Source organism: Marmota flaviventris, chromosome 8 (assembly GCF_047511675.1).
Source record: "Marmota flaviventris isolate mMarFla1 chromosome 8, mMarFla1.hap1, whole genome shotgun sequence".
Taxonomy (NCBI): Eukaryota; Metazoa; Chordata; class Mammalia; order Rodentia; family Sciuridae; genus Marmota; species Marmota flaviventris.
Window position 1 is genome coordinate 64,607,014 of NC_092505.1, and position 23,310 is coordinate 64,630,323.

General features: G+C 34.5%; 1 protein-coding gene across 1 annotated transcript in view; it reads right to left on the reverse strand.

Annotated features, from left to right (window-relative positions):
• The window catches only part of Atp6v1a (ATPase H+ transporting V1 subunit A), a 59,768-nt gene that overhangs the window by 17,191 nt on the left and 19,267 nt on the right, over positions 1 to 23,310 (reverse strand). Inside the window, exons 3-9 of the mRNA XM_027936029.3 lie at positions 15,037 to 15,131; positions 11,902 to 12,030; positions 9,258 to 9,472; positions 8,869 to 9,006; positions 6,823 to 6,974; positions 2,235 to 2,397; positions 1,603 to 1,711 (exon numbers count right to left, since the gene is read on the reverse strand). Of these exons, the coding sequence (XP_027791830.1) occupies positions 1,603 to 1,711; positions 2,235 to 2,397; positions 6,823 to 6,974; positions 8,869 to 9,006; positions 9,258 to 9,472; positions 11,902 to 12,030; positions 15,037 to 15,121 (991 nt within the window). The 5' untranslated portion in view covers positions 15,122 to 15,131. The remainder of the gene's footprint in view (positions 1 to 1,602; positions 1,712 to 2,234; positions 2,398 to 6,822; positions 6,975 to 8,868; positions 9,007 to 9,257; positions 9,473 to 11,901; positions 12,031 to 15,036; positions 15,132 to 23,310) is intronic.

The following is a 23,310-nucleotide window of genomic DNA, read 5'->3' on the forward strand; positions in this document are numbered from 1 at the left end:
CTATTTTCACTACATAAAAAGTGTGAGAGGCAGGGTAGAAAAGAAAGAATTTGCCTTACAGCTACTGACTTCTGTTGGCAGGACAAGTAAAAAGTAAAATAATTTAGTTACACAACTGCACCCTGCCACAAACTGTAACCATGAAGAATTCCAGTTACTCTGGACCACAGTCATAGCCAAACCCTGCTATCTCCTACACAGAGATGAATAATAGTGACAATAAATATAAGCATAGGATATCTAAACAAAGATGTAATATGAAAAAAGATAGAAGGGGATACAATATTGGCAAAAGAACCTGACAAGGAACAGATGAAAACTATGACCGAGTTGAACCATAATAATGCATCCTACCACAAAATAAAATCTTAAGGATTATCTAGCAAGAAACAAAAAAAAGAGATGTTTCAAGAGCTGGCAGAACTCAACAAAGAACTGGTAGGAAAAATAAAACTATTTTAGAAATAAAGATTTCATTAGAAGCAACACAAAGAATAAATGTCATTTATTCTGTGTACAGACAAAAGGTTAAAGAGAAGGGACTGGAGAAGAAATTATAATATATGGAAGAGAGATAAGATATATTAATAGATTGAACAGTTGTATCATGTCTCAGGAAAAATTAATCAAAGATATCAATTTGAGACTTGAAATTTAAAGAGAAATTCCTTTAGGCAAATAGAAAAACCAACTCTAAAAGAAAAAAACAAAGGTCAGTCTCAGATATTTCTCCAATATTTAATGCTAGAATAAGAGTTCTCAAGGGAATAATATTGAAGCAAGACTTTTATACTAAGCCAAACTATGGTTAAAGTTGAATAGGCATCAATTCAATTCCATATATCATATCCATTTAATCTATAAAAAAAATTTTACTCTAGTAAACCTAGTAGATCATAACATTTATGAAACTCATATACACTAATGTTTTGTCTGTTTTATCTTCCTCCCAATAAGTGAAAACCACCAGACTAGAATTAATAATTGAACCAAAAATTTTATATTCAAATTACTATTAAAGCTTAAAGGCAACAGGAAAAATAAAACAAAAAAGAAAACTTATGAAGAAACAAGAATTCAGGAAATATAGTTTCCATGAGCCTGTCTTGAAGGAACTTCCAGGCAAATCCTTTTGGATTAGCCAAAGGACTGCTAGTGAGCATTAACTCCATTTTGCTGCAGGTCTAAAGCTAAATTAGACTGACTTTTGAAAAACAGAAATAAAAACACTAAAAGTTGAGATTGAAGTGGGAGTAAAGATGGAAGTTAATATATAAACACACCAATTTTCTTATCTTTTCTATCACTCGTCAAAATATATAATTTAAAGCTGATAATCTAAGCATATTTAAAGACAGATCAATGGGAAAAGGTATAAATATATCATTTCATGGTCATTAAAAATACTGGAGCAGTTCTATAAATATCTTCTGTTTACTTACTTTCAAGATTAAAAAAGCAAAATATCTTTTTAAAGTTAGGATGTAACTATATAAAAGTATCATAGAATGAAAGAAAAGTTCTCTGAAAAAGGAAAATCTTGGTGCTAGCTTTAAGTTTAAGAACAGGTATTAATTGCTTTTATGACAATCTGTAACTCACCAGTATAAATAGAGGCTTCTCTAGCAGCAACAGGCATATTGGAGGTATTGGCTACCAAAGCTGTCCTCTTCATGATTGACTCTACCTTACCATCAACTTCCATAGTGAGCTAGAGGTAAAAAAAAAAATCCATAGGTAATCTCCTGAGTTCTAAATGTAACATTTTGGTTCCCCAACTCTATCTTTCACAACTTGTCCATGTTTAATTCCTCTAACCCGTATTTCCCAAATAATATTCCCTATTACTCTAACTGCTCTTTCCTGTACCATGGTGCTATGCTATGAAGATAGATATTATTTCCATTTCATAAATGAAATCTATTATTTTATGAAAAAGAAAATATTTCTACAATAGAAACTAGTAGATCACAAAACCTATGTAAAGTTCACATACGTAAATATTTTTGTCTGTTTTATCTTTCACCTCCATACCAAAAAGAGAAACTTTCAAGAGTCTGACTGAAAAATTTAAATTTCTTTCCTTCAATATAAAATCATAGATATTTCTTTAAAATATCCTTGACAAAGAAGAGCATTACTCCAGACCCAATATTAAGCTTTATTAACTGCCATGAAAGTTGATATGTGGTATTTTCTCTAGAATAGTATTTCAAGTTTTTCCACATACAGACCTCTGGGAAGTCCCGGAGGACTTCAGACATCTCGTTTCCTCTTTCACCACATCCTACATAAATGATCACATCACTGTTGGAATACTTGGAAAGAGACTGTGATATCACTGTCTTTCCACAGCCAAAAGCTCCAGGGATAGCAGTAGTTCCACCTTGTACACACCTAACAAAGAAATAAAAAAAAAAAAAAATTAATGAATCGCTTTGCTTGCTAATAAATTCTATTAAATATTTAAAAGTAGGTAAGTGAAACAAATATAAGGAAAGAAAATGCTCTGAAATATTCTATAAACACACATATAAGATATACACACATAAATATAGTAATTGTTCCCCTTTTTAATATCTTTAATAATATCTTTTAATCATTATTCATCTCTATCATCTTTACTAGCAGAACAGGCCAAGTATATTTCATAAGGCACCTGAGGAAGAGGAGTGTGAAAATACGATAAGATGGTGCTAATATTCTGAATGCTTATAAAAATTAGTTCATGACAATACAAGACAATACAGGAGGATAGGCATGGTGGCTCACATCTATAATCTCAGCTACTCAGGAGGCTGAAGCAGGAGGATCACTAGTTCTAGGCCAGCCTCAACAACTTAGTAAGACCTTGTTTCAAAATAAACAAAAAAAAGGACTAGGGATGTAGTAGCTCAACACCTAATACTGCTGGGGTAGGGGGGAAACAGTACAGGAATTAAAAATAAAAAATACAAACAACTATAAAGTTTAATGAACAAAGTTTTGTTAAAGTATTATGTTAATCCTCTTTCAATAACTATTTACTGAGCACTTTTTTCTAGGTACTAAAAACTGTGCTTGGAGATGCTGGAGAGACAACAAACAGCCAATAAAACAGTGATGTTCTTGTATTCACAAAGCTCAGATTCCAGTGAGATAAACTAACTGGTGAATCAGCTGGTGATTATGATACCATTTAGCTGCCAAACTCTCCATAAAAAGTGGCAACAGAAAGTGGATGCCACTCTTTGTGTGTGTGAGGGAAGGGTGTGATCAGGAAAAACGGGATGTAATTCTAAAGGAAAAGTCTTTGTAATATTATGCTTTATCTTAAAAATTCATGGAACCATTGCATCCTTAATTATAAAAACAGACTTTTTTCCAATATAAAACTAATATGCATCAAAATTGTTTTCCTCCAAACCTTTTAGGTATTTGATAGACTAAGGCATGTCACATTTCTCTGCATACTTCTCTCATAATGGCTCTCCATACTTCTGCCAAATCAATTTAACCTGGAGTGGGGATGGGACTGGGTATACCCAATTTGGAAATTTATCAATCCAATGTGAAAAGTCTGACACTGGTTTGGAGCAGGAGGACCTGAAAGTAGGTAAGACTTGAAGGAAATGGAAGTCAGCCAGATAAAAGGAAATACCAATCCAAGCAGAGGGAACAGCATGCCCAAAGGTCCAGGGGCAGGAGAGACCATTGCTTGAGGAATTAAAAGTCTTTCCAATATTCCTAGAAGATGGCCTTTAAGGAAGTAGTTGGGCAGATGAGTGGCTGAGTCAATGCTGGAAAGTAGGCAATAGCCAGATGATGGGTGACTTTGTAAGAAATTCATGATAAGTATTATTTTTTAAGAGCAATGAAAAATACATAAAGAGTTTTAATTAAAAGAGTGCAGGATCAGATATGTTTTAGATGGACCATTATGTCATATGGAAAACCACCTAGAAAGAAAGCAAAACTGAGGACAGCAAGTCTGATTACAAGTAATCATTGCAGGAATTAGGGCGGGGCTTTAACTACAGTAATGGAATAGGAATTAAAAACACAGATAAAAATATTTAGAAAACAGAATAAAAGCATTTGATGAACTAGATATGGGAAGATAGATCAGTCCTTGAGAGGTCACAGAAATGACATCTGTGAAGAGGCAACAAAGAAAAGGAACAAGTTTCAAAGAAGGGGTGGTGATTAAGGTGGATTCAGTTTTGAATATGCTGATACTGAGGCACTTGTAGGATACTCAAAAGGTATTATCAGAAGTAGATATATAAATCTGGAAGTCAGGAAAGGTCTGGGATAAAGATACAGAAAAGAGTCATCACACATGGATGAATATTTAAATCAGGAGAGTTTATAAAAGTCATCCCAAGAGACAGAGTAAGTGACAGAGTAAGGACAAAGAAGCTTTAGAAAAGCAAAAATCCTAAAAAGTACCAAAACTTAAGGGGAGAAGTTTACAACAGAATAAGAACTTGTACACAGAAACTATTAGGAAGAACAAAAAAAAGAGGGTGTTTCAAGGAAAGAGTGACACCAATATTCAAAGCTGTAGGGATTAAGAAAATATATTTCTTGATCAAGAATGGGAGTGACTGATGACAGCAGCGAGGTAGTTCAAGGGATTCATATAAAAAAGGGCAGAGTATGGTGAGAGTGGGAAAAGCAGAGACAACTTTCTTACTCTTTCAAAATGTTTGTCAATGAAGATGAGGAGAAAAGTAATGACAAGTTGGAAAGAAAGAGAGGGTAGAAGATAGACTTTTATCATTAGAGAGGAGAGAAAGGGAAGATGACTCTGATCTTTGAGGAGACATGACAGGAGATAAGCTCCAGAAAAAGAAAAGAAGAGCTGGGCGCAGTGGTGCACGCCCCTAATCCCAATGACCTGGGAGACTGATGCAGGAGGATCAAGAGTTCAAAGCCAGCCTCAGCAAAAGTGAGGTGCTAAGCAACTCAGTGAGACCCTGTCTCTAAATAAAATACAAAATAGGTCTGAGTATGTGGCTCAGTGGTCAAGTGCCTCTAAGGGGTTCCAAAACTCATGCTTTCTAATTTCTCTATGAAAGATCCAGAATGTTCATTTATAAAGAAAGAAGAAAGAAGGGTGGAGTTAAAGATCTGAGGCAAGTGGAATATTTTGAAATAGCTGCTGAGAAGTATAACTAGTGAAATGCAGAAGGATTGCTACCCAATAGTAGAGTTAGATACCTATGAGTAGAGTTAAGAAAAGGAGCTAGCTAGATTGATTTTGCTAGGTGGTATGTTAAAATACAGAGGAACAACAAGATTTATTACATTAGTAACAAAGAGCCATAAGAATGAAAGACTATTAAGTCTAGTCTAGGCTGAATAGTGAAAGGTATGGAAATAGGAGGTACTGACTAATAAGAAAAAAGAGTCAAAGGATGAAGATTTTTAATTTTTTTTAGTTATACATAACACTAGGATTGATTTTGACATAATTATAAAACATGGAATATATTTGCTCTAATTCAGTCCCTAGTAGTTCTCACTATCCTCTTTCCTCCCCGTTTCCTTCCCTCTATTCTACTGATCTTTTTGCTATTTACTTCCATTTTTTTTTTTTTAAGTTAGTGTCTTGTGGACATACATGATGGTGAGATTCACAGCAGTATATTCATATATGTACAGGGGTAAGTTAGCTCAGATTCATTCTACTGTTCTTCCCCTATCCCATCTCTTCTTCCTTCCTCTCCATGCCCTTCATCTAATCCATCCGTCTCTCTTCTATTCTGATGGAATCCCCACTTCCCTTTCTTTCTCTCCCTACTCCCTCCCCCACTTATTCTGGACTAGCTTCCACAAAGCAGAAAACATTTGACCTTCAGCTTTCTGAATTTGCCTTATTTCACTTAGCATAATAGTCTCCCACTTAGAATGGAGATCTCAAAGAGATAATAATAGCAAGAACAACTCAAAGAGTAACTTAAAATTAAGTTAAGAAAAAGTTAAGAAAATTCCTTAAGAATGCACAGGAGGGACAGCCTGAGGCAGTGGCACAAGCCTATAATCTCAGCAACTCAAGAGAGTGAGGTAGGAGAATTGCAAATTCAAAGCCAGACTCAGTAACAGCAAGCCCTAAGCAACTTAGGGAGACCTTGTCTCAAAAATAATAGATAAAAAGGGCTGAGGATGTAACTCAGTGGTTAAGCACCCCTGTGTTCAATCCCCAATACTAAAAAAAAAAAAAAGAAGTGCATGGGAGGGTGGGAATGCAGCTCAGTGGTAGAGGGCACAAAGTCCAGAAGTTCAATCCCCAGCACCACACACACAAAAAAGTGCACTGGTTTGATCAGAGGTTGAGGAGCTCCTGCCTTGCAGTTTCAGTCTTTTCTGTGAATTAAATGATAAAGTCATTTGTTGAAATAAAGCAGGATATGATAAAGACTAAAATTTACAAATAAAGGAAAAGATTTTTTAGAAAAGAAAATAGTAAGAGCAGACTACAAATTAAGAAATAATGCTGGCTGCATAAAGAGCCTAGCTGATTTTAGAAATCATTAATGAACAGTAACACCAGTCTACTAATTCTAAGATAACTTAAGAGCAATACATTGTTTTGGCACAGATATTCTTATGGAAATTTTAGTTTTTCAGAACATTTTAGAAATAAACAATCGTGTTTGCCTCCATGGGGGAAAAAACTTATTTTTAATGGTTTGACTCTATAAACATGAACCATATTACTCTGGATAAAATTTATTATGGTTTCAAGCACATAACACCTTTATTTACAAAGATAATGAAAAGATAGGCACATATAATAACTCTGAGAGAAAACTGTAGGACACATCCCAAACTTACGGAAAAAGGGCATCAAGGACTCTCTGGCCAGTCAGCAAAGGATGATTGGCTGGCAGCTTCTCAGTGACAGGACGAACTTGACGAACAGGCCATACCTGGACCATGTTGAACTTCTCCTTTATACCTTCAAATTCAAGCTCCAAGACAACATCCTATAAAAATACAGCATGGTTTTAAGTGCAGTCAAATTTGTAAATGTTTCTTCCTCCAAAATTTAAGTAATCCCCAATTTCTCTTGGGAATAGGAAGGTGGTACATGGAAGTGAGAAGGGAGATTGATATTTTTTATTGTCAATTTTAAATACTGTCCTAAATTATTTTTAACCAGGTACATTATTGTTTTAGTGATTTTTTTAAAGTTTAGAAATATATTTTTAAAAAGGCATATATCAAGCTATAAAGAAATAGTTAAACAAGTAATATGTAAATGCCTGGGAAAATCTTAAAGGATATATAGTAAGATGCTGCTGGGACTAGGGAGAAGTAAAAATTTCATATTTACTTTCCATTCTCTGTTTTGTCTGTTTTATTATAATGATCTTATACAGCTTTAACAAAAAATAGCTATTTATTAAAAATCCTAAAATATTTAATAAAGTTGAACGTTTTTTATTTTTAGATGAATGTTTTAAAATACTTAAATATTTATACAAGCAAAAAGGTAATGAGTAATATAATAACACTTGTGAACACAGATATTGTTTTAACTATTCACACACAACTTAAAAGTTCAAGACCCTATAGAATTCTGTAATTTTCTTGAAACACAAATTTAACTTATCTGTTTTAGGGTGGTTTCTCCATTTGGAATGAGTGAGTCTTTAAGCTATTATGTAAAGCTAGGTGATTACCCAGAACTATAAACTTAACTCAGCTCTTGTCCTCTATATATTTTAGAGCACAGACTTATTTTTGTGAAATTATTTAAAAATTATCCCTTATCACATTTTATTAGGAGGAAATTATAGGTTGTAATGATTTTCTCAATAAAGTTATCTTCATGCCCTGTAAAGATGATTATAATTGATATTATGTGACTATAAATAAAATTAAAGAATTAAGTTTTAAGTGGTTCAAAGTGAGAGTTTGTATTATCCATTAGACAATGTGACATTACATCACATACATATATGATATACATACATATATCAATATGCATACATTATGTGCACGCTATTGACAAAAATCAAAAGTATATTCAATCATATGATATATCAAGAAACATGTAATGTTTTGAACAACCAACAATAAAAAAAAAAAAAAATAAAATAAAACATCCTTAGATAAATAAATATTTGTTGTGATAATAAAGAAATATTTTGTTAGGAGACTTTAAAAAAAAAAAAAGAGAAAAAAAAAAAAGTATATTCAATCTAAGCCTGAAGAATAAGGGATTTAAATAAATGTAGCATCAGTTAAGAAGGCATAAAAACAATATTCTTACTAAAAAAGAAACCATATATTCTGCTTTTTGTACTCCCAAGTCCAAGTTAAAACAAAAATAACCTTAAAAAATAAGGATATAGGAGCCTGATGTGGTGGCACACAGCCATAACCCATCTCCCTGGAGTGCTGGGGTAGGAGTATCACAAGTTCAGGGCCAGCCTTGGCAATGTAATGATATCCTTGTCCCAAAATAAAAAAAGGATTCAGTGGTAGAGCATCCCTCCTGAGTTCAATCCCCAGTACCAAAAGTAACTATTATTATTATCATTATCATTATAAGTATAGGACTGGACCTGTAGTTCAATGCTAGAGTGTTTGCTTAGCATGATCAAGGTTCTGGGTTTGATTTCCAATACCCACACACACAGATACACACAAAATTAGGAGTCACTCAAAACCTATATCAATTCTTTTAACTACTTACAGTATCAATCACTTTTTTTTTCTTTGGTGCTGGGGATCAAACCCAGGGCCTTGTGCATGCAAGGCAAGTACTCTACCAACTGAGCTATATCCCAAAACTATTTACAGCATCAAAATGGAGCAACTATAATATATAAATAGGGCTGCTCTGTGGGATAAAGTTCAAGTGATACTTACAGAGGTATCATAATTCCCAGGTGGGGCAATATAAGTGACAGTTCCTCGGTTTCGTGGGGGTAACATGATTTTGTGTTTGATGAGCGAGTTCTCATTGACAATTCCATAAATATCTCCACCGGTGATATGACTACCAACCTAGAGAAAAATGCATTTAACATTTAGTGTTCAAATAAACAAATAGAATCACTTCTGATGCTATAAAAACAATTTGCTTCACTTATCAAAAAAACATACTGGTTCTTTAATCCTACAACGCATTTAAGGAAAAATTTAAACTATGCTCATGTAGTCTATTTTTATTTGGACTAAGAGTACAAAATAGTTCACTAAACATTCATTTCACATTATTTCACCAACTTCAGAAATTCTTGGTTATGTAGACATACCCGTAGGTTTTTGCATGGTGTAAAATCCCATTTAACATCTCTGCTAAGAGCAGACACATTTACTCCTCTGGGGATGTAGATACTTTGGGTCTGACTGCTGATATCTGACAAAGGTCTTTGAATACCATCAAAAATGGCTCCCATAATGCCGGGACCAAGCTCAACGGAGAGAGGTTTTCCAGTTCGGAGTACAGGGTCTCCAACAGACACACCAGCTAGAAATAGTGGTTGAGGAAAACTCACAATGAAAGTTTAAGGATATGATCAATAAGAATTATCACAGTTTAAAAGTAGAGGTTCCCTAACTTTCTCAATTCACAGCATCCTTAGTAGTTCAATAATAGTTCACAGTGTCCCAGGACAAAAAAATTATAATTTCAATTAATAAATAGTTATGTTTAAACAACTTAACAAATACATAAATATGTGAACAACTGAGTAGTGATGAAAAAATAATATGCATCAGTTGAAAGAAAAAATAGTATAAATTTCAGCCCTAAATAATCGTAATTCTTATGAACAGGATGTATATGCCTATTTTCAAACTTTGCAATCACAATGGAAACCCATATTCCATACTGACTTTTACCTACTTGCTTTTTAGCTTAGCAACCACCAAACACTCAGCTTTGCAAAGATATGACACCACCAACAAGAATGTAATACAGCAAAATAATAAAAATGTTTATTATCTCAAGCTGCTAGTTCATGTAGTATCTGACAAGATATCTAATATTTCTGTGTTAACCTCAAAAATTTTAAGTATTCTGGGCATCACATGAGTTTACTGCAGTTGCCCAGTGTCTTTGCAGTTTGGGAACCACAGGGCTAAAAATAAAAGACAAGCCTCTCATTAATTCATCATTTCAAACACACCACTATAGAACAGTAGTCTCCCTAAAAGACAATAGTACCTGGACAAAAACATAAAGAACTAAAGAAGTGACTTTGAAAGGAAAAGTGTAAAATATGTAAATAAGCACAATAAATTCACCTTGTTCTCTAGTATTTGTTCATAAGAGTAAAATCAGTACCACTTTTCACTGAAAGCAATTTAGCAATATCTATTGAAATTAAAAATGGTTAAATCTTTTTTTTTTTAAATGGTTAAATCTTAACCTAGGAGCCAACTTCTGTGAATTCATACCATGGTTACACTGTAGCACTGTTGATAAAAGCAAAAGATTAGAAACAATTAAATTTTCTGTCATTAAGAAATCAATTAATAAACTGTGATACGCCCATATGATGGAATTATATGTAACTAGAAGAAAAGGATAGGAGCATGTATGAATCTCTCTAGAAAGCTCTCCAAAATAAACATTTTTATTCTCAGTATCTGATTATGAAATTTTTTAAACCTAAACAAAGCTGAAAGAATTTTTCAGTAAACTCCCTCTATCATCTAGATTTTACCAATATTTTATTTTATTTAATACATTATTCATGCACATCTTCTGTAACGCACATATTTTTAAGTGAAAAAAGTAGGACACAGAATAGTGCACATAAAATGCCATCTTGTGGGGGAAAAAGAAAGGAAAAATACATATTTGCTTAGTTGTGCAATTAAGAAACAAGAAGGATATATAATAAAAGGAGTCAATTAAAGTGGTTGTGTATTTTGAAAACTGACAACGTACAGGATAACAAAATTAGGAAAGGTTGCCACTGTATTTATTTTCATTTATTTTAAATGTTTAAGTCATGTAAAATATTAAATAGGGCTGGGGTATAACTCAATGGTAGAGTTTGTGCTTAGCATGGAGAGGCCCTATTCAATGTCCAGCAGGTCCCCTCAAATGATTAAATAAACATAAAGGTAGCAATAGGAAAAAAAATATTTTTGTTTAGATTTATTTTTTCAGATGATTTTGTTTTAAATTAGCACCCAGTATTTGAACAGGAAAACCAGTTACCAGCAAGTATGAATTTTAGAATGGTCAAAAAAGTAGCATAAAATAAAACTTGATTAAATACCCAAATAATTAATGCTGATTTAAACAAAGATATATATGAATGCCCCCAAAGGTGATTCCTCTTCACAAGACTCAAGTCTTAAACTCTTCATTTTTCAAAGAAAATTGTTTAAAAGCCAGTATATTAATAACCAAACAATAAGGATTTCCTAGTGCTAAAGTTGTAATGGAACGTGTCACCTAGTGCTATTCATCAGAATGAAGACAGACTGGTAACTGATTTAACGATAGCTTTATTATTTTAAACAGAAATTATGGCTAGAGAATTTTAACCACACAAATCAATACTGTTATTCCATTTATGCCTTATGTGTCCTGAAAAAATTCCAATTGCATACCCCTGAAGTCTATGAACTCCTGAAACATCAAGAGCAAAGAAAATTCAAAACATTAATACTAATTCCTTAAAATAACAGTACTGATTCCTAGCACCTTTTCTCCTTTTTTCAATATACTCCTATATCAGAAGCATATATACATATGTATGCATGTATATATAAACATGTGTATATGTGTATGTATGTGTATGTATATATATCCAGACTCTTTATGACATCTACTTTTTCTGCTTCTAATATGACTAGCAGTTGCTGCTTTTACCTTTGGCTTAAATACTTGAATTCAAATACACAGAAAGTGGCCGGAAATTGAATTAAAAAGGATACAAGTTTCTTCATACACCTGAATAGTAGCCATGTCACCTTCCAATCGAATAATCTCTCCAACCAACTCACTGTGACCCACTCTTACCAGCTCATACATGGCTGCACCTGCCATGTCACAGGCCGTAACCACTGAAGAAAAAAAAGACTGTTTAGATGACTTAAGACTTTGGTGCTCTGTAAATACAATAACATGACTTTATAATGCATTCAAAACAAAGATAAAACTACCATTATGGAACACACTCGTAGTTTCACATAAAGATGTATGTTTAATACATGACATAAAGAGGTAAACAAAATAAATTAGGCTAAAGTTTATTAATTTATACACTATACATGAAAACTATTTTCAAATGTCTGACATCTATTAGGCAAATTCTTTCCTGGTTATCCTGAGGCATATTCTGATGAACTCAGGTTACTATAAAACATGTAATAATGGGTTTTCAAACATTAAAAAAATTAAAATTGGAATAAAAGCTTTAGAATGCCACAACAATTCTCAGTTTGCTGTACTATCAGTATTTTTGATAAATAATACTTAAAGAAACATTTTTACTTTCTAATATTTAATTCAGTGGTTCTTAAAACTCTCCTGGAAGCCCTTTTTATAAACTAATGATAGCTCTACATAGAATAGCTCACATGCATCTGTCAATTTTTTTTCATAAACAATGTTTATAATTAATCACCGCCATTGGATAAAGTCCCAATTATGAACCCCAATTTCTTATAAAATTTGAGTCAGAATAAGATCTTACTATTTTTTTTTTGCTGGGGTTGTGGCTCAGTGGTATAGTGCTCGCCTAGTACGTGTGAGGCTCTGGGTTTGATCCTCAGCACCACATATAAATAAATAAAATAAAGATATTGTGTCCAACTACAACTAATAAATAAATAAATGAATAAATCTTACTAATCTGGACCATGTTGTCTAGTAAGCAAAAATCTCTTCTGGAAGGAAAAGAAAGTTGCCATATTTTTAGAAATATGCAGGAATAAAGCCATTCTTAATATTTAGCCTTCTGATATAACTAATTAGAATTACATAATAGGCAAGATTTAAGCGGAAACTCTGAAAGTGTTAATATTTACCTAACCTGTTATATATACAAAGATTTGATATTTACTTTTATATCTACTATAAGAAAAATTAAGATCCATTGAAATATTACAGACAATGATCTTTAAAATCCTATTTCATGAGCCAAAAAGACTGCTATTTCTCTATTAGGTACTTAAGAATTAAGATTGGTACCAGGAGCAGTTTACCACATTTCTGCAGAATGATTTTACCTAAAGTCTTTGATGTTGTTCTTTTCTCTGAAATTTCTTATGTTTACTTTGTCTGTCCTAAAGACCCTCATTATCTTTAAGAGGAAAATTGTTTCTCTTAATGGCAAAAGAAATTGTAAACAATGAAATATATAAATGAATAACTGTTTTATTATATGCCAGTGAGCAAATACCAAGTTCTTAGGAAAAAAGAGGCACAGTGACCGATAGCCTTCATTTGCATAAATAGCAAAAATAGTATAATCATTTCCACCATGACTAGAGTAAGAAAAAGACTATAGCACAAGATTTATAAGAAGATTTAAGGAAAAATGAATTTTCAAGGCATTAACAATAATAAATCAATGGGCATGTTTTACCTAAGGATACTGTGAATCAAATTTTGTAGTGAAAATGTTCTACAACAAAATGAATAATGAAATGAGATTCATTATGTAAAAAGTAAAACTCCCACCTAGCACAATGGCACAACGCCTTTAACCCCAGCTGCTAAGGAGGCTGAGGCAGGAGGATCAAGTATCAAAGTCAGCCTCAGTAAAAGCAAGACGCTAAGCAATGCAGTGAGACCCTGTCTCTAAATAAAATACAAAATAGAGCTGGGGATGTGGCTCAGTGGTTGAGTGCCCCTGAGTTCAATCACTGGTACCCGCCATCCCCAGCCAAAAAAAAGCAGTATTCTCAAGTTTTGGCAGAATGGATATAAAGTTTAAAAATTACTTTCCATAGCAGTAAGGAAAGTCCTCAGAAAACTTGGAATGGAACTACAATTTGACCCAGTTATTTATCCCACTCCTTGGCTTACACCCAAAGGACTTAAAATAATCATACCACAATGATGCAGCCACATCAACATTTATAGCAGTTCAATTCATAATAGCTAAACTATGGAACCAACCTAGGTGCCCTTCAACAGATGAATGAGTAAAGAAAATGTGGTATATATACACAATGGAGCTTTCCTCAACCATAAAGAAGAATGAAATTATGGCATCTGCTGGTAAATGGATGGAGTTATAATGCTAAACGAAATAAGCTAATCCCAAAGAACCAAAGGCCAAAAGCTTTCTCTGCTATGTGGATGCTAATTCACAATAAGGCTTGGGGGTGGGGCAGGGAGGTGTTAGGGAAGAATAGAGGTATTTTAGATAGAGGGGAGTGAAAGGAGGGGAGTGGGTATGAGGTAGGAATGATAGTAGAATGAATTGGACATTATTACCCTAAGTGCATATATGATTACATGACCTGTGTAATTCCACATCATGTACAACCAGAAAAATGAGAAGTTATATTCCATTTATGTGTCAAAATGCATTCTTCTGTCATGTATAACTAATTAGAAGAAATTAAAAAAAAAAAAGAAAAAAAACTGCTTTCCATTACAGTATTAGGTCCTTAAGTTTCCCTCTCAAAGGTAGCCAGCTAATTATCTTCTTTGAAGATAATTATTAAAGTTCAAAACAAATTAATAGATTAACAGAATGCCTGCTATCTTCAAGGCATTACATACTAAAAGCTATAAACTTTATAGCTTTTTTTTTAACCTCAAATTTAACAACAAGAAGAAAATAGAAGATATAGGTAAAAATAAACACCAGTTATACATTTACCTAATATAAACATAAATAGGATAACACAAAGTAGTACCTCAATGACTCAAATTTACATGATCAATGCTAGACGAACTCTTATGATAGAGACATTACTTTAGTCCACAGTCATTAAAAGATCTTTTAAAGACAGAATTTATTTAGGTAAACAGAAACTTGCATGCCTCTACCTAAAACATCCTGAAAAGACATTAATCAAAGTTAGGAATCCTTAGTCTTACACATTACTTACCAGGCCCTGAGACCCCATGAACATAACCAAATGTGCTTTCTTTATCTTCATCGATTATTTTGGGTAGCTTGGAGAAATCCATCATGTTAATTTACCTATGGTTAAAAAAAAAATGGTCAGTGGCTACAATAGTTATGAGGGAGGGATAAATAGGCAGAGTACAAAGGATTTTTAGTGCAGTGAAACTTTATGTTTTTAAGGTAGACACATGTCATTAAACAATTGTCCAGGCCCACATAATGTACATAGGAGCAAACCATAACATTAAATATGGACTTTGGATAATAATAATGTACCAATGGGAGTTTCATTACTGTCACAAATGTACTACCCTGTTGGGTAATGTTAATAATGGGGCAGGCTCTGCATGTGTTGGGTCAGGGGATATATGAGAAATCTCTGCTCTATATTGCTATGAACCAAAAAATGCTCTAACAATAAAGCCTACTTTTAAAAAAGTAAGTCAAGAGTAAAATCAGAGAATAAAATCACAAAGAGATATAGGAGGCCTTATAAGTGAGCAGAATATGATCTGAGGGGAAAGAAAAATGTCAAAGAACATACAGGTGGCACTGGTAGGTGGTGAGGGAGAAAGTAGGGCAGCTTGGTATTTTGTTTATAAAGATAGGGTGTATTCTGGATACATCTTTTAATTGAGAGACAGAGACCAAGGTTTTATGTCAGACCTACTTGTTTTAGTTAGCATTTTTGCTACTATGATACTACTAAATACTATGATACTATGATACTTCTAAACCAGATATTACAGTCGCAGATGTCACATAAAAGCAAATAAACATTACTAGGTGTCTTCTGTAGCAAAATTAAATTGGAAGGGCAGTCCAGGGAAGAAGTAAAGAAAGGAAACTGGTTTATTACGATTTTTGTCCTCTTGAAGATACAACAGAAGAAGCCACTAAATAAGAGCAGGTATGGGACTGAAAAAGACTGGAATATAAAGAGACAAAGCAAGGTTTTTAGAAACTACTAGGTAATGGGGTGGGGAATAAACAAAATCTAAAGATAAATATGTTAGGAAATGGATTCGGAAAAGTTTTAAAAGAAGTATGAATAAGCTAATGTGGTCAACTTTTAATATTCAGAAAAATCAAAGATTTTCAAAGTCAGAGGGGTATCTGACAATCATCCAGACTAACTTCTTTCCCAAATATGGGCATTTCTTCTGTAGCACTAATGATACATGGTCATCTGCCTTTTAAAGTGGAAAAGAGCACAAGATCTTGAGTCAGCAGACTTGGGATCTCATTCTGGTTTTGCCAATTATATGCTGCAGAAGCCTTGGACAAATCAGTATGTTACTATTTATCTAAAAAATAGAAATAACCCTACCACTTATTCTAGAGCTGTGATTAAATTATGAATTTGTTTAAATGCTCCTTCTGGCATTTAAAATGCTTACAAAAATTTTATCAGCAATTTTACTACTTGAATAGGGCCTTAGTTTTGGAAAAGTCATTTTTATTTTTTATTTACTATTTTTTTTTTTTTTTTTAGATGCAATTTCACTGTTTCCCAAGCTGTTCTTGAACTCCTAGACTCAAGGAACACTCCCACATCAGTCTCTGGAGTAACAGAAAACAGGTGTGCACCACAATGTCTGACTCTGCCATTCTATTTTTAGAAATTTCTTCCTAAAAAGTTTTGCTTAAGATAACCTAAATCTACCTCCTGGTAACATCTGTTCTCTGGCCATGGTTTCTTCCAACTTCTGTAGACATACAGAGAGCATGTTCCTTCTCTAAGCAAACCCTTCTTAATGCCTTCAGCTGTCCCTCAAAGCAGTCTTGCTCAGATTCCTCTCCCCTTTGACGACCCTTTTTCATGATGCCAATATATCTTTTTAAACGAACAAAACAAAACAAAAACCAATACTCCAGATGTTGTATAAGCAAGTACTAAAGAGTATCCATCTATTCTGGATACGTCTTTTAATTGAGAGACAGAGACCAAGGCTTTATGTCAGACATATTTGTTTTAGTTAGCCTTTTTGCTACTATGACCAAAAAACCTGACAATTTTAGAGGAGGTAAGGTAGAACATCATGGCAGAAGTGTGTGGCAGAGGAAAGCAGCCAGGAATGTGGAAGCACAGAGAGAGAGAGAGAAAAAAAAGAGAGAGAGAGAGAACTGAGAAGGACAGAAACAAAATACATACCGTAAAGGTATATCCCCCCAATGAAACACCTCCTCCAACCACACCCTACCTATGGTCACCAATCAATACCTATCAGAGAATTAACACATTGATTAGGTTAAGGCCGTTATAACTCAATCATTTCATCTCTAAACCTTCTTACATTGCCTCAAACATGAGCTTTGGGAGACACCTAATAGTTAAACCCTAACAAACATGAATTTATAAATTGTGGCCTTGAATAAATCACATTCTTTCATCTTTTTAAGCCTCAGTTTCATCTGCAAAATCTAATGGGGTATGGTGGGGCATCCAATAGTATGCCTAACAGAAATACTGATGACTACTAATTTTACTGTGTTAACTCAAGCTAAGATATGCTTAACTTCTAAAAAGCATCTAATGTATCCTTACCTTTTTGTTATTTGAGCCAAACAGAGGCTGTTGCCTAGTTCCCCCACTGCTATAATGTTTAATTTACAGCTATAATGTTTAATTTACCACAACTTTTTTTCTGGAACCACATGAATTGTTTTTTAAGCATCAATAATGGTCATTTGCTTATATTATGGGGAGAAAATAAAATGGAGAAGATATAATCTTTCCCCCAAGCATATTCTGGTATAGTGGGATAAAAAGACAAATATGTAGTTACAATGAGATGGCACATGTGCTCTCATAGGATTGGTACAGGTTGATTTAGAAGAGCATACAGCAAAGTTATCTAACCTAGACTTGGGCAGGATGAGTGTGACTTAGAGTAAGCTGAGACTTCAAAGATGAACAAGAAGGTATTAGAATACACAGTAAAGCTTCCCTACAGATGATTCAATTCTCCTGGGGGTGTAGGAAGGTGTTCTAAAGAGTTCATGAGGTAATAAAAGTGTCCTGATTTTTTAAAAAGTATTTACACGCTTTCCCTTTAAAACTGAACAGTGAGGGTCTCCAAATGTATGAGCAATGATTAGTGGAAATTAAATGGGTTTGTTCATGATTCAGCTGTCTTGTGGGCTTATTAGCCAGCTGGATAATTCTAGCCACCATGGAAATACTGATGAATCTACCATTTTCAACTTTTTAAATTTTAGGTACACATTATTTAATTTATGCCAAAGACAAAAGGCATTAGAAACAGTAACATCAAACCAATAAGTAACATAAAGAGCCTAAGTGATAATTCTACAAATTTACCTACAGAAGACTTTCATCAGAGACACAAATTTGCATTCATTTGATTACTATTCTTACATAGCAAGATAACCCTACTTTTTAAAAAGCCACTGCTGAAAGGAAAAAAAAAAAATCAACCAAGTATGAATAATTTAGCTTTATCTACTCCATTGTATTATATGCAAAGAGGTGGTTGCAAATACATCCCCAAACAGCTCTGAAATATCTTTCAGGATATCAGTTTTAAAGTGTAAAATTCTAAGCACTTTTGATGTTTTAACACATTTAAATTCTTATCTCTGCCACAACCACACAGACTCTGACACTTGCTGTGCTCATGACTGGAATATTTTTTCTTTCCATGGTTCATTTCTTATCATTTGGTCTCTGCTCAAATATACCCATCCCCAAAAGCCCTTGCAATAAAATACTCACCCTCTTTCCACTGTCCTTCTCAATTCTCTTACCCTGCTTTTCTTAACTTCTGACAGAAATGGTCAAAACAACAAAGATAATATACAGAAAGGGGATAACATTGGGGCCTCTGTGGGGGATTAAGTACCCAGACTCCCTTTCAAGGAAGAGCAGGAGAGTGTGGTTAGTAGAGAAGCGATAAATATCTGCCCTTCAGGGTCAGCCTTAGATACACAGAACCACTTAGCCTACTCTCACACCTTTCATAGGACAGCCTGAACCTTGTAACTAAGCAAAGTAGAGGTACAGAGGCCCAGCCATCTCAGCCTCATGTGGATACTATAAATTTCCCCATGTGGTTGGCTAAGGCTTTGTCCTGTTTGCATTGCATTTTGACTTCTGCCAACTCCATTTCCATCCCCTTTCTTTAGGGATCACATATAGATTCCTAAAAAAACATCTTCCATAACAAACTTTCTTGGCATTCCACTGGTGAGGTGGTGCACACCTATAATCCCAGCACCTCAGGAGGCTGAGGCAGGAAGATCATAAGTTCAAAGCCAGACTCAGCAACTCAGTAAGACCTTATCTCTAAATAAAACAACAACAACAAAAAAAGGTTGGGGATATGGCTCAGTGGTTAAGAGACGCTGGGTTTAATCCCTGGTACAATATCAAAACAAAACAAAAAAACCAATATTCCCAATTAGGGGATTTGATTTTTTTTTTTTTAAAACAAAGCAATCATGATTATAACTAAAGATTTTACACATCTGTCAGATTATTTCCTTATAACTTTCTAACAATAAAATTCCTGTAGACTTATGTACACATTTATAAGACTTGTTGGTATGTAATACCACCAATTGATCCCAGATAGTTTACATTAAAAATGATCTCTTAATGTTTTCCATTTCAATATTTAACATATACATCATTAAATTCACATATCAATTATAACTAAAAAACTTTAAATGTTTTAAATTTATGTATTTGAATTTCATGATTATAATTTTTAATTTTAATTCCACTTATGGTTATAATCATATTTTATATATAAGATTCAGTGATATTTTGTCACATAGATATGTTTTCTCAATTTATAATTTACCCTTTTAGGTTTTTATTTCTTTTTGTATAATTTTGGCTTTAAATGTGATACCACCAATCACATTTTCTTTATGGTTGCTGTTTTTGATACCAGATTAATAATATATCTCTCTATTGTAAACTAATAAAATATTTATATACATTTTCTTCTTGTATATATCAATCTGAGTAGAATTAATTAGAGGTTTGGTATGTTTTTACCAAATGGTTAGCCAACTGTAAGATATTATAATCAAATATAAGCTTAAAATTCAAAAACCTGCATTTAGAGAATCCAAAACACTCAAATAATGAACAGACTGGAAAATCACTCCCCAGATAACTGAAAGTTAAACTCACACTTAAACCACCACAATTTTTGGTCTGTTTTTCTGTCTGAGGCCTCTTGTAATTATTTATTTTCCAAATGGGGAAAGAGAATCCAAAACTGGCTTTGGAAAGCAGGTCAGATAGAGGATGGATCTCGTCTAAAACAAACAACTGACAGAATCAGGCACTTAAATAGCCAAAGGCTTGATTTCTATAAGGAAGTTGGTCCTCCTCATTCTTCAAAGTAAACCTTAGATAAAGCCCTATAACAATACAGATAGATACCCAACAGTCTATTTAGTTCTAAAGTACTAATTTCTAAGAGTTGGAAAATATGTTCCTAAGATCCAGGAGTTTCAGGTTCCAACTTAACAGTTAAATGCTGGAAAAAAATCCAGAACTGGTCAAGATAACAGGCCATTTTGAAGTATTTAAAATTCTCACAACTCTGATAGAAGATTTCCTATTGTAATTTTCAAGATTTTTCACCTAAGTACCCCAATTACAGAAAACTCCCATCAACACTCTAGTTCTGGACAAGGAATAGGATGCTTAAGTAATCTATTGTTAACGGCATTTTCTTGGTATGCTCTTGTATATTCTCTTTAAATACAAACAAATTTTACAGTCTAATCCATCAAGTATATTATTTGCTTTATAAGAAAAATACAAAAATGCTTTCCATGAGTAAAATTATTCATCAAGCAGACATGCTATAAGTGACTTGATGACTGAAGAGGGATAAGCATATAGCAGTTTGATAAGCATGGTCATACAACATATTAATTTGTTATCTACCTTTTCTTATTATCTCTGAAAATAGTAAAAATAAAAACACCCTACTAAAATTTTCTGCTTATGCCTTTGTGAAAAAGCACAGACTTTTAAAAAAATCTTAATACAACCTTCAAAACATTAACTTTCAATATAAAAATCACTTTGCAAGTTACATTACATTAAAAGTCAATATTATCCCAAATCTCCATGATATAAGAAGAAAGCTATGAAATAATTTAGTGCTTCATAAAACAGTTTTGTTATCTCTTTAACAACTCTTTCCTAATACAATATATAGCTATCTTTGTTCAGTGGTAGAGTAGTTGTTTGCCTAGCATACTTGAGACCCTGGGTTTGATATCCAGCACACTGGAAAGGAAAAAAAGTATGTACTATATACTTTCACATAAAAATATGTGGCATTCAGAGAAAAATCAGCTCAATGATTACATAAAAATTTTGGCTTAATGAAGCCAGATTTAAAATTAGGTAGTCAGTGTAGTTAGGTAAATCGGGTCTAATATCGAGTGAAATCTAAAATGGAGGCCGTGTGGAGAATGACTCGGGAAAACACAGGACAACTCATGGAATGTTAATGAAGTCCCAAAAGGCCCTAGGCCAAAGTCCACCTCAAAGAAATGTTAATGAACAGCCCCCATCAAAAAGGTGCTGACTCAGAAGTCCTTCCTGACCAGATTACTTTTTGGCCCACCTGTGTCCCACCCCTCGGGCCTTCCCACCTACATTCCATCACTGAAAGAACTATAAAAAGGGGAGACAACATCCCTTCCACGGATTCCACCTCTTGGGTCCCCTTCTTCCTCCGGGAGAAGTCTTTTCTGCTGTCCTTTAATAAACTTCTAATTTCTACTCTGACCTTGCCTCGGCGTGCTCTCTGGTGTTATTCTTCAACATTGGGGAAGCAAGGACTCGTCACCGGTCAACAGCGGTAACATATTGGAGGTCCCAGACCGAGATTCTACACCGAGGTAAGTGCACGCACCCCATGTCTGTTTGAGGTGCATCTTTCTCTCTCTTTCTTTCTGGAGGGTAAGGTGGGCACCCGACGGCTACTTAAACGCAATTAGTGCAGCCGCCACTCTTCAAGACTCGGGTGAGAGGTTTCCCGGCCTAGACAGCTCTCAATCACCTGTTCTATACAGAGCAGGCATGTTGGGTTCTGCCAAAGCTGCTTCCAACTTTTCTGTCTGGGCCTGGAGAGCAATTGGCGTGAGTACACAGTGTCCCGAATCCCGATCTGCCTCGGATGCGTGGAGGTGGAGGAAAGAGTTTGGAACAACTGCGGAATTCCGGTCTGGGCTACACTCAGACGTATTCTTAAGGTTCCTTTCTCTTGAGCCCCCTCCCGACAGCCCTCAGGGGTATCTAGGGTGATCGGTAGATGAATGGCACTGAGGGAAAGCCCCAATCACATTTGCCTCCGTATGGGCCATGGGCCATGCAACACTCCCAACCCCGCATCCAATCCCTCCTGGATGCTCCCCTTCCTTCGTTGGTCAGAAACTTTAGCAATTCAGGTTGTAGGACTGAGAGAAAGGCATGGGATAATTAGTAAGATCTGCCCAGGTTCCCTAAGGTGCTTCCTTTAGCACTGCTCAGAATCAGGAACACCCCAAAGACATTAGGGCTCAGCCCATTTGAGCTCCTATATGGGAGACCATTCCTAAGAAATGATATTCTTAAAGACCAAGAAACTGCAGATCTAGTAACTCATATCACAAAGTTGGCCAAATTTCAGGCTGAAATTCGCAAGTACCCTATATCTGAGCCAGTTACTTCTCCACCTCTATATGAGCCTGGAGATCTAGTTATGATTAAGACCATTCCTTCAAACTCTCCAAACTTAGACCCTATTTGGAAAGGACCTTTTTCCGTAATCTTATCCACCCCTTCTGCAGTAAAGGTGCTGGGACAGGAGAATTGGATCCACCACTCTCGGATTAAGGCCTGCCATCCTGAGCCGATACCCATAGAGACTTCTTCTTCCCAAGAAACTGAGGAACGATACTCCTGCACTCCAGTAGAGGACCTAAAGTATCTCTTCTGCAGAGAAAATGGTGATATGTAAACTTTTCCTTCTCTTTCTCTTTGTTACCATAAACAGACCAACTGAAGCTAACTCTTTTCTAATGTGGGCTCAACAATATGCCATTAGGTTACAGAAAGATAATTGCTGGATATGTGGACTATTACCCACCTTTCCAGCACTTCTGGACTACCTTGGTGGGTATCCCCATTACAAGGAAAGGACTGGATAAACTTAAAATCCTTAATGTTACAACAAAAGAAAGAAAGACCCTATTTACAAAATGCCTCTCG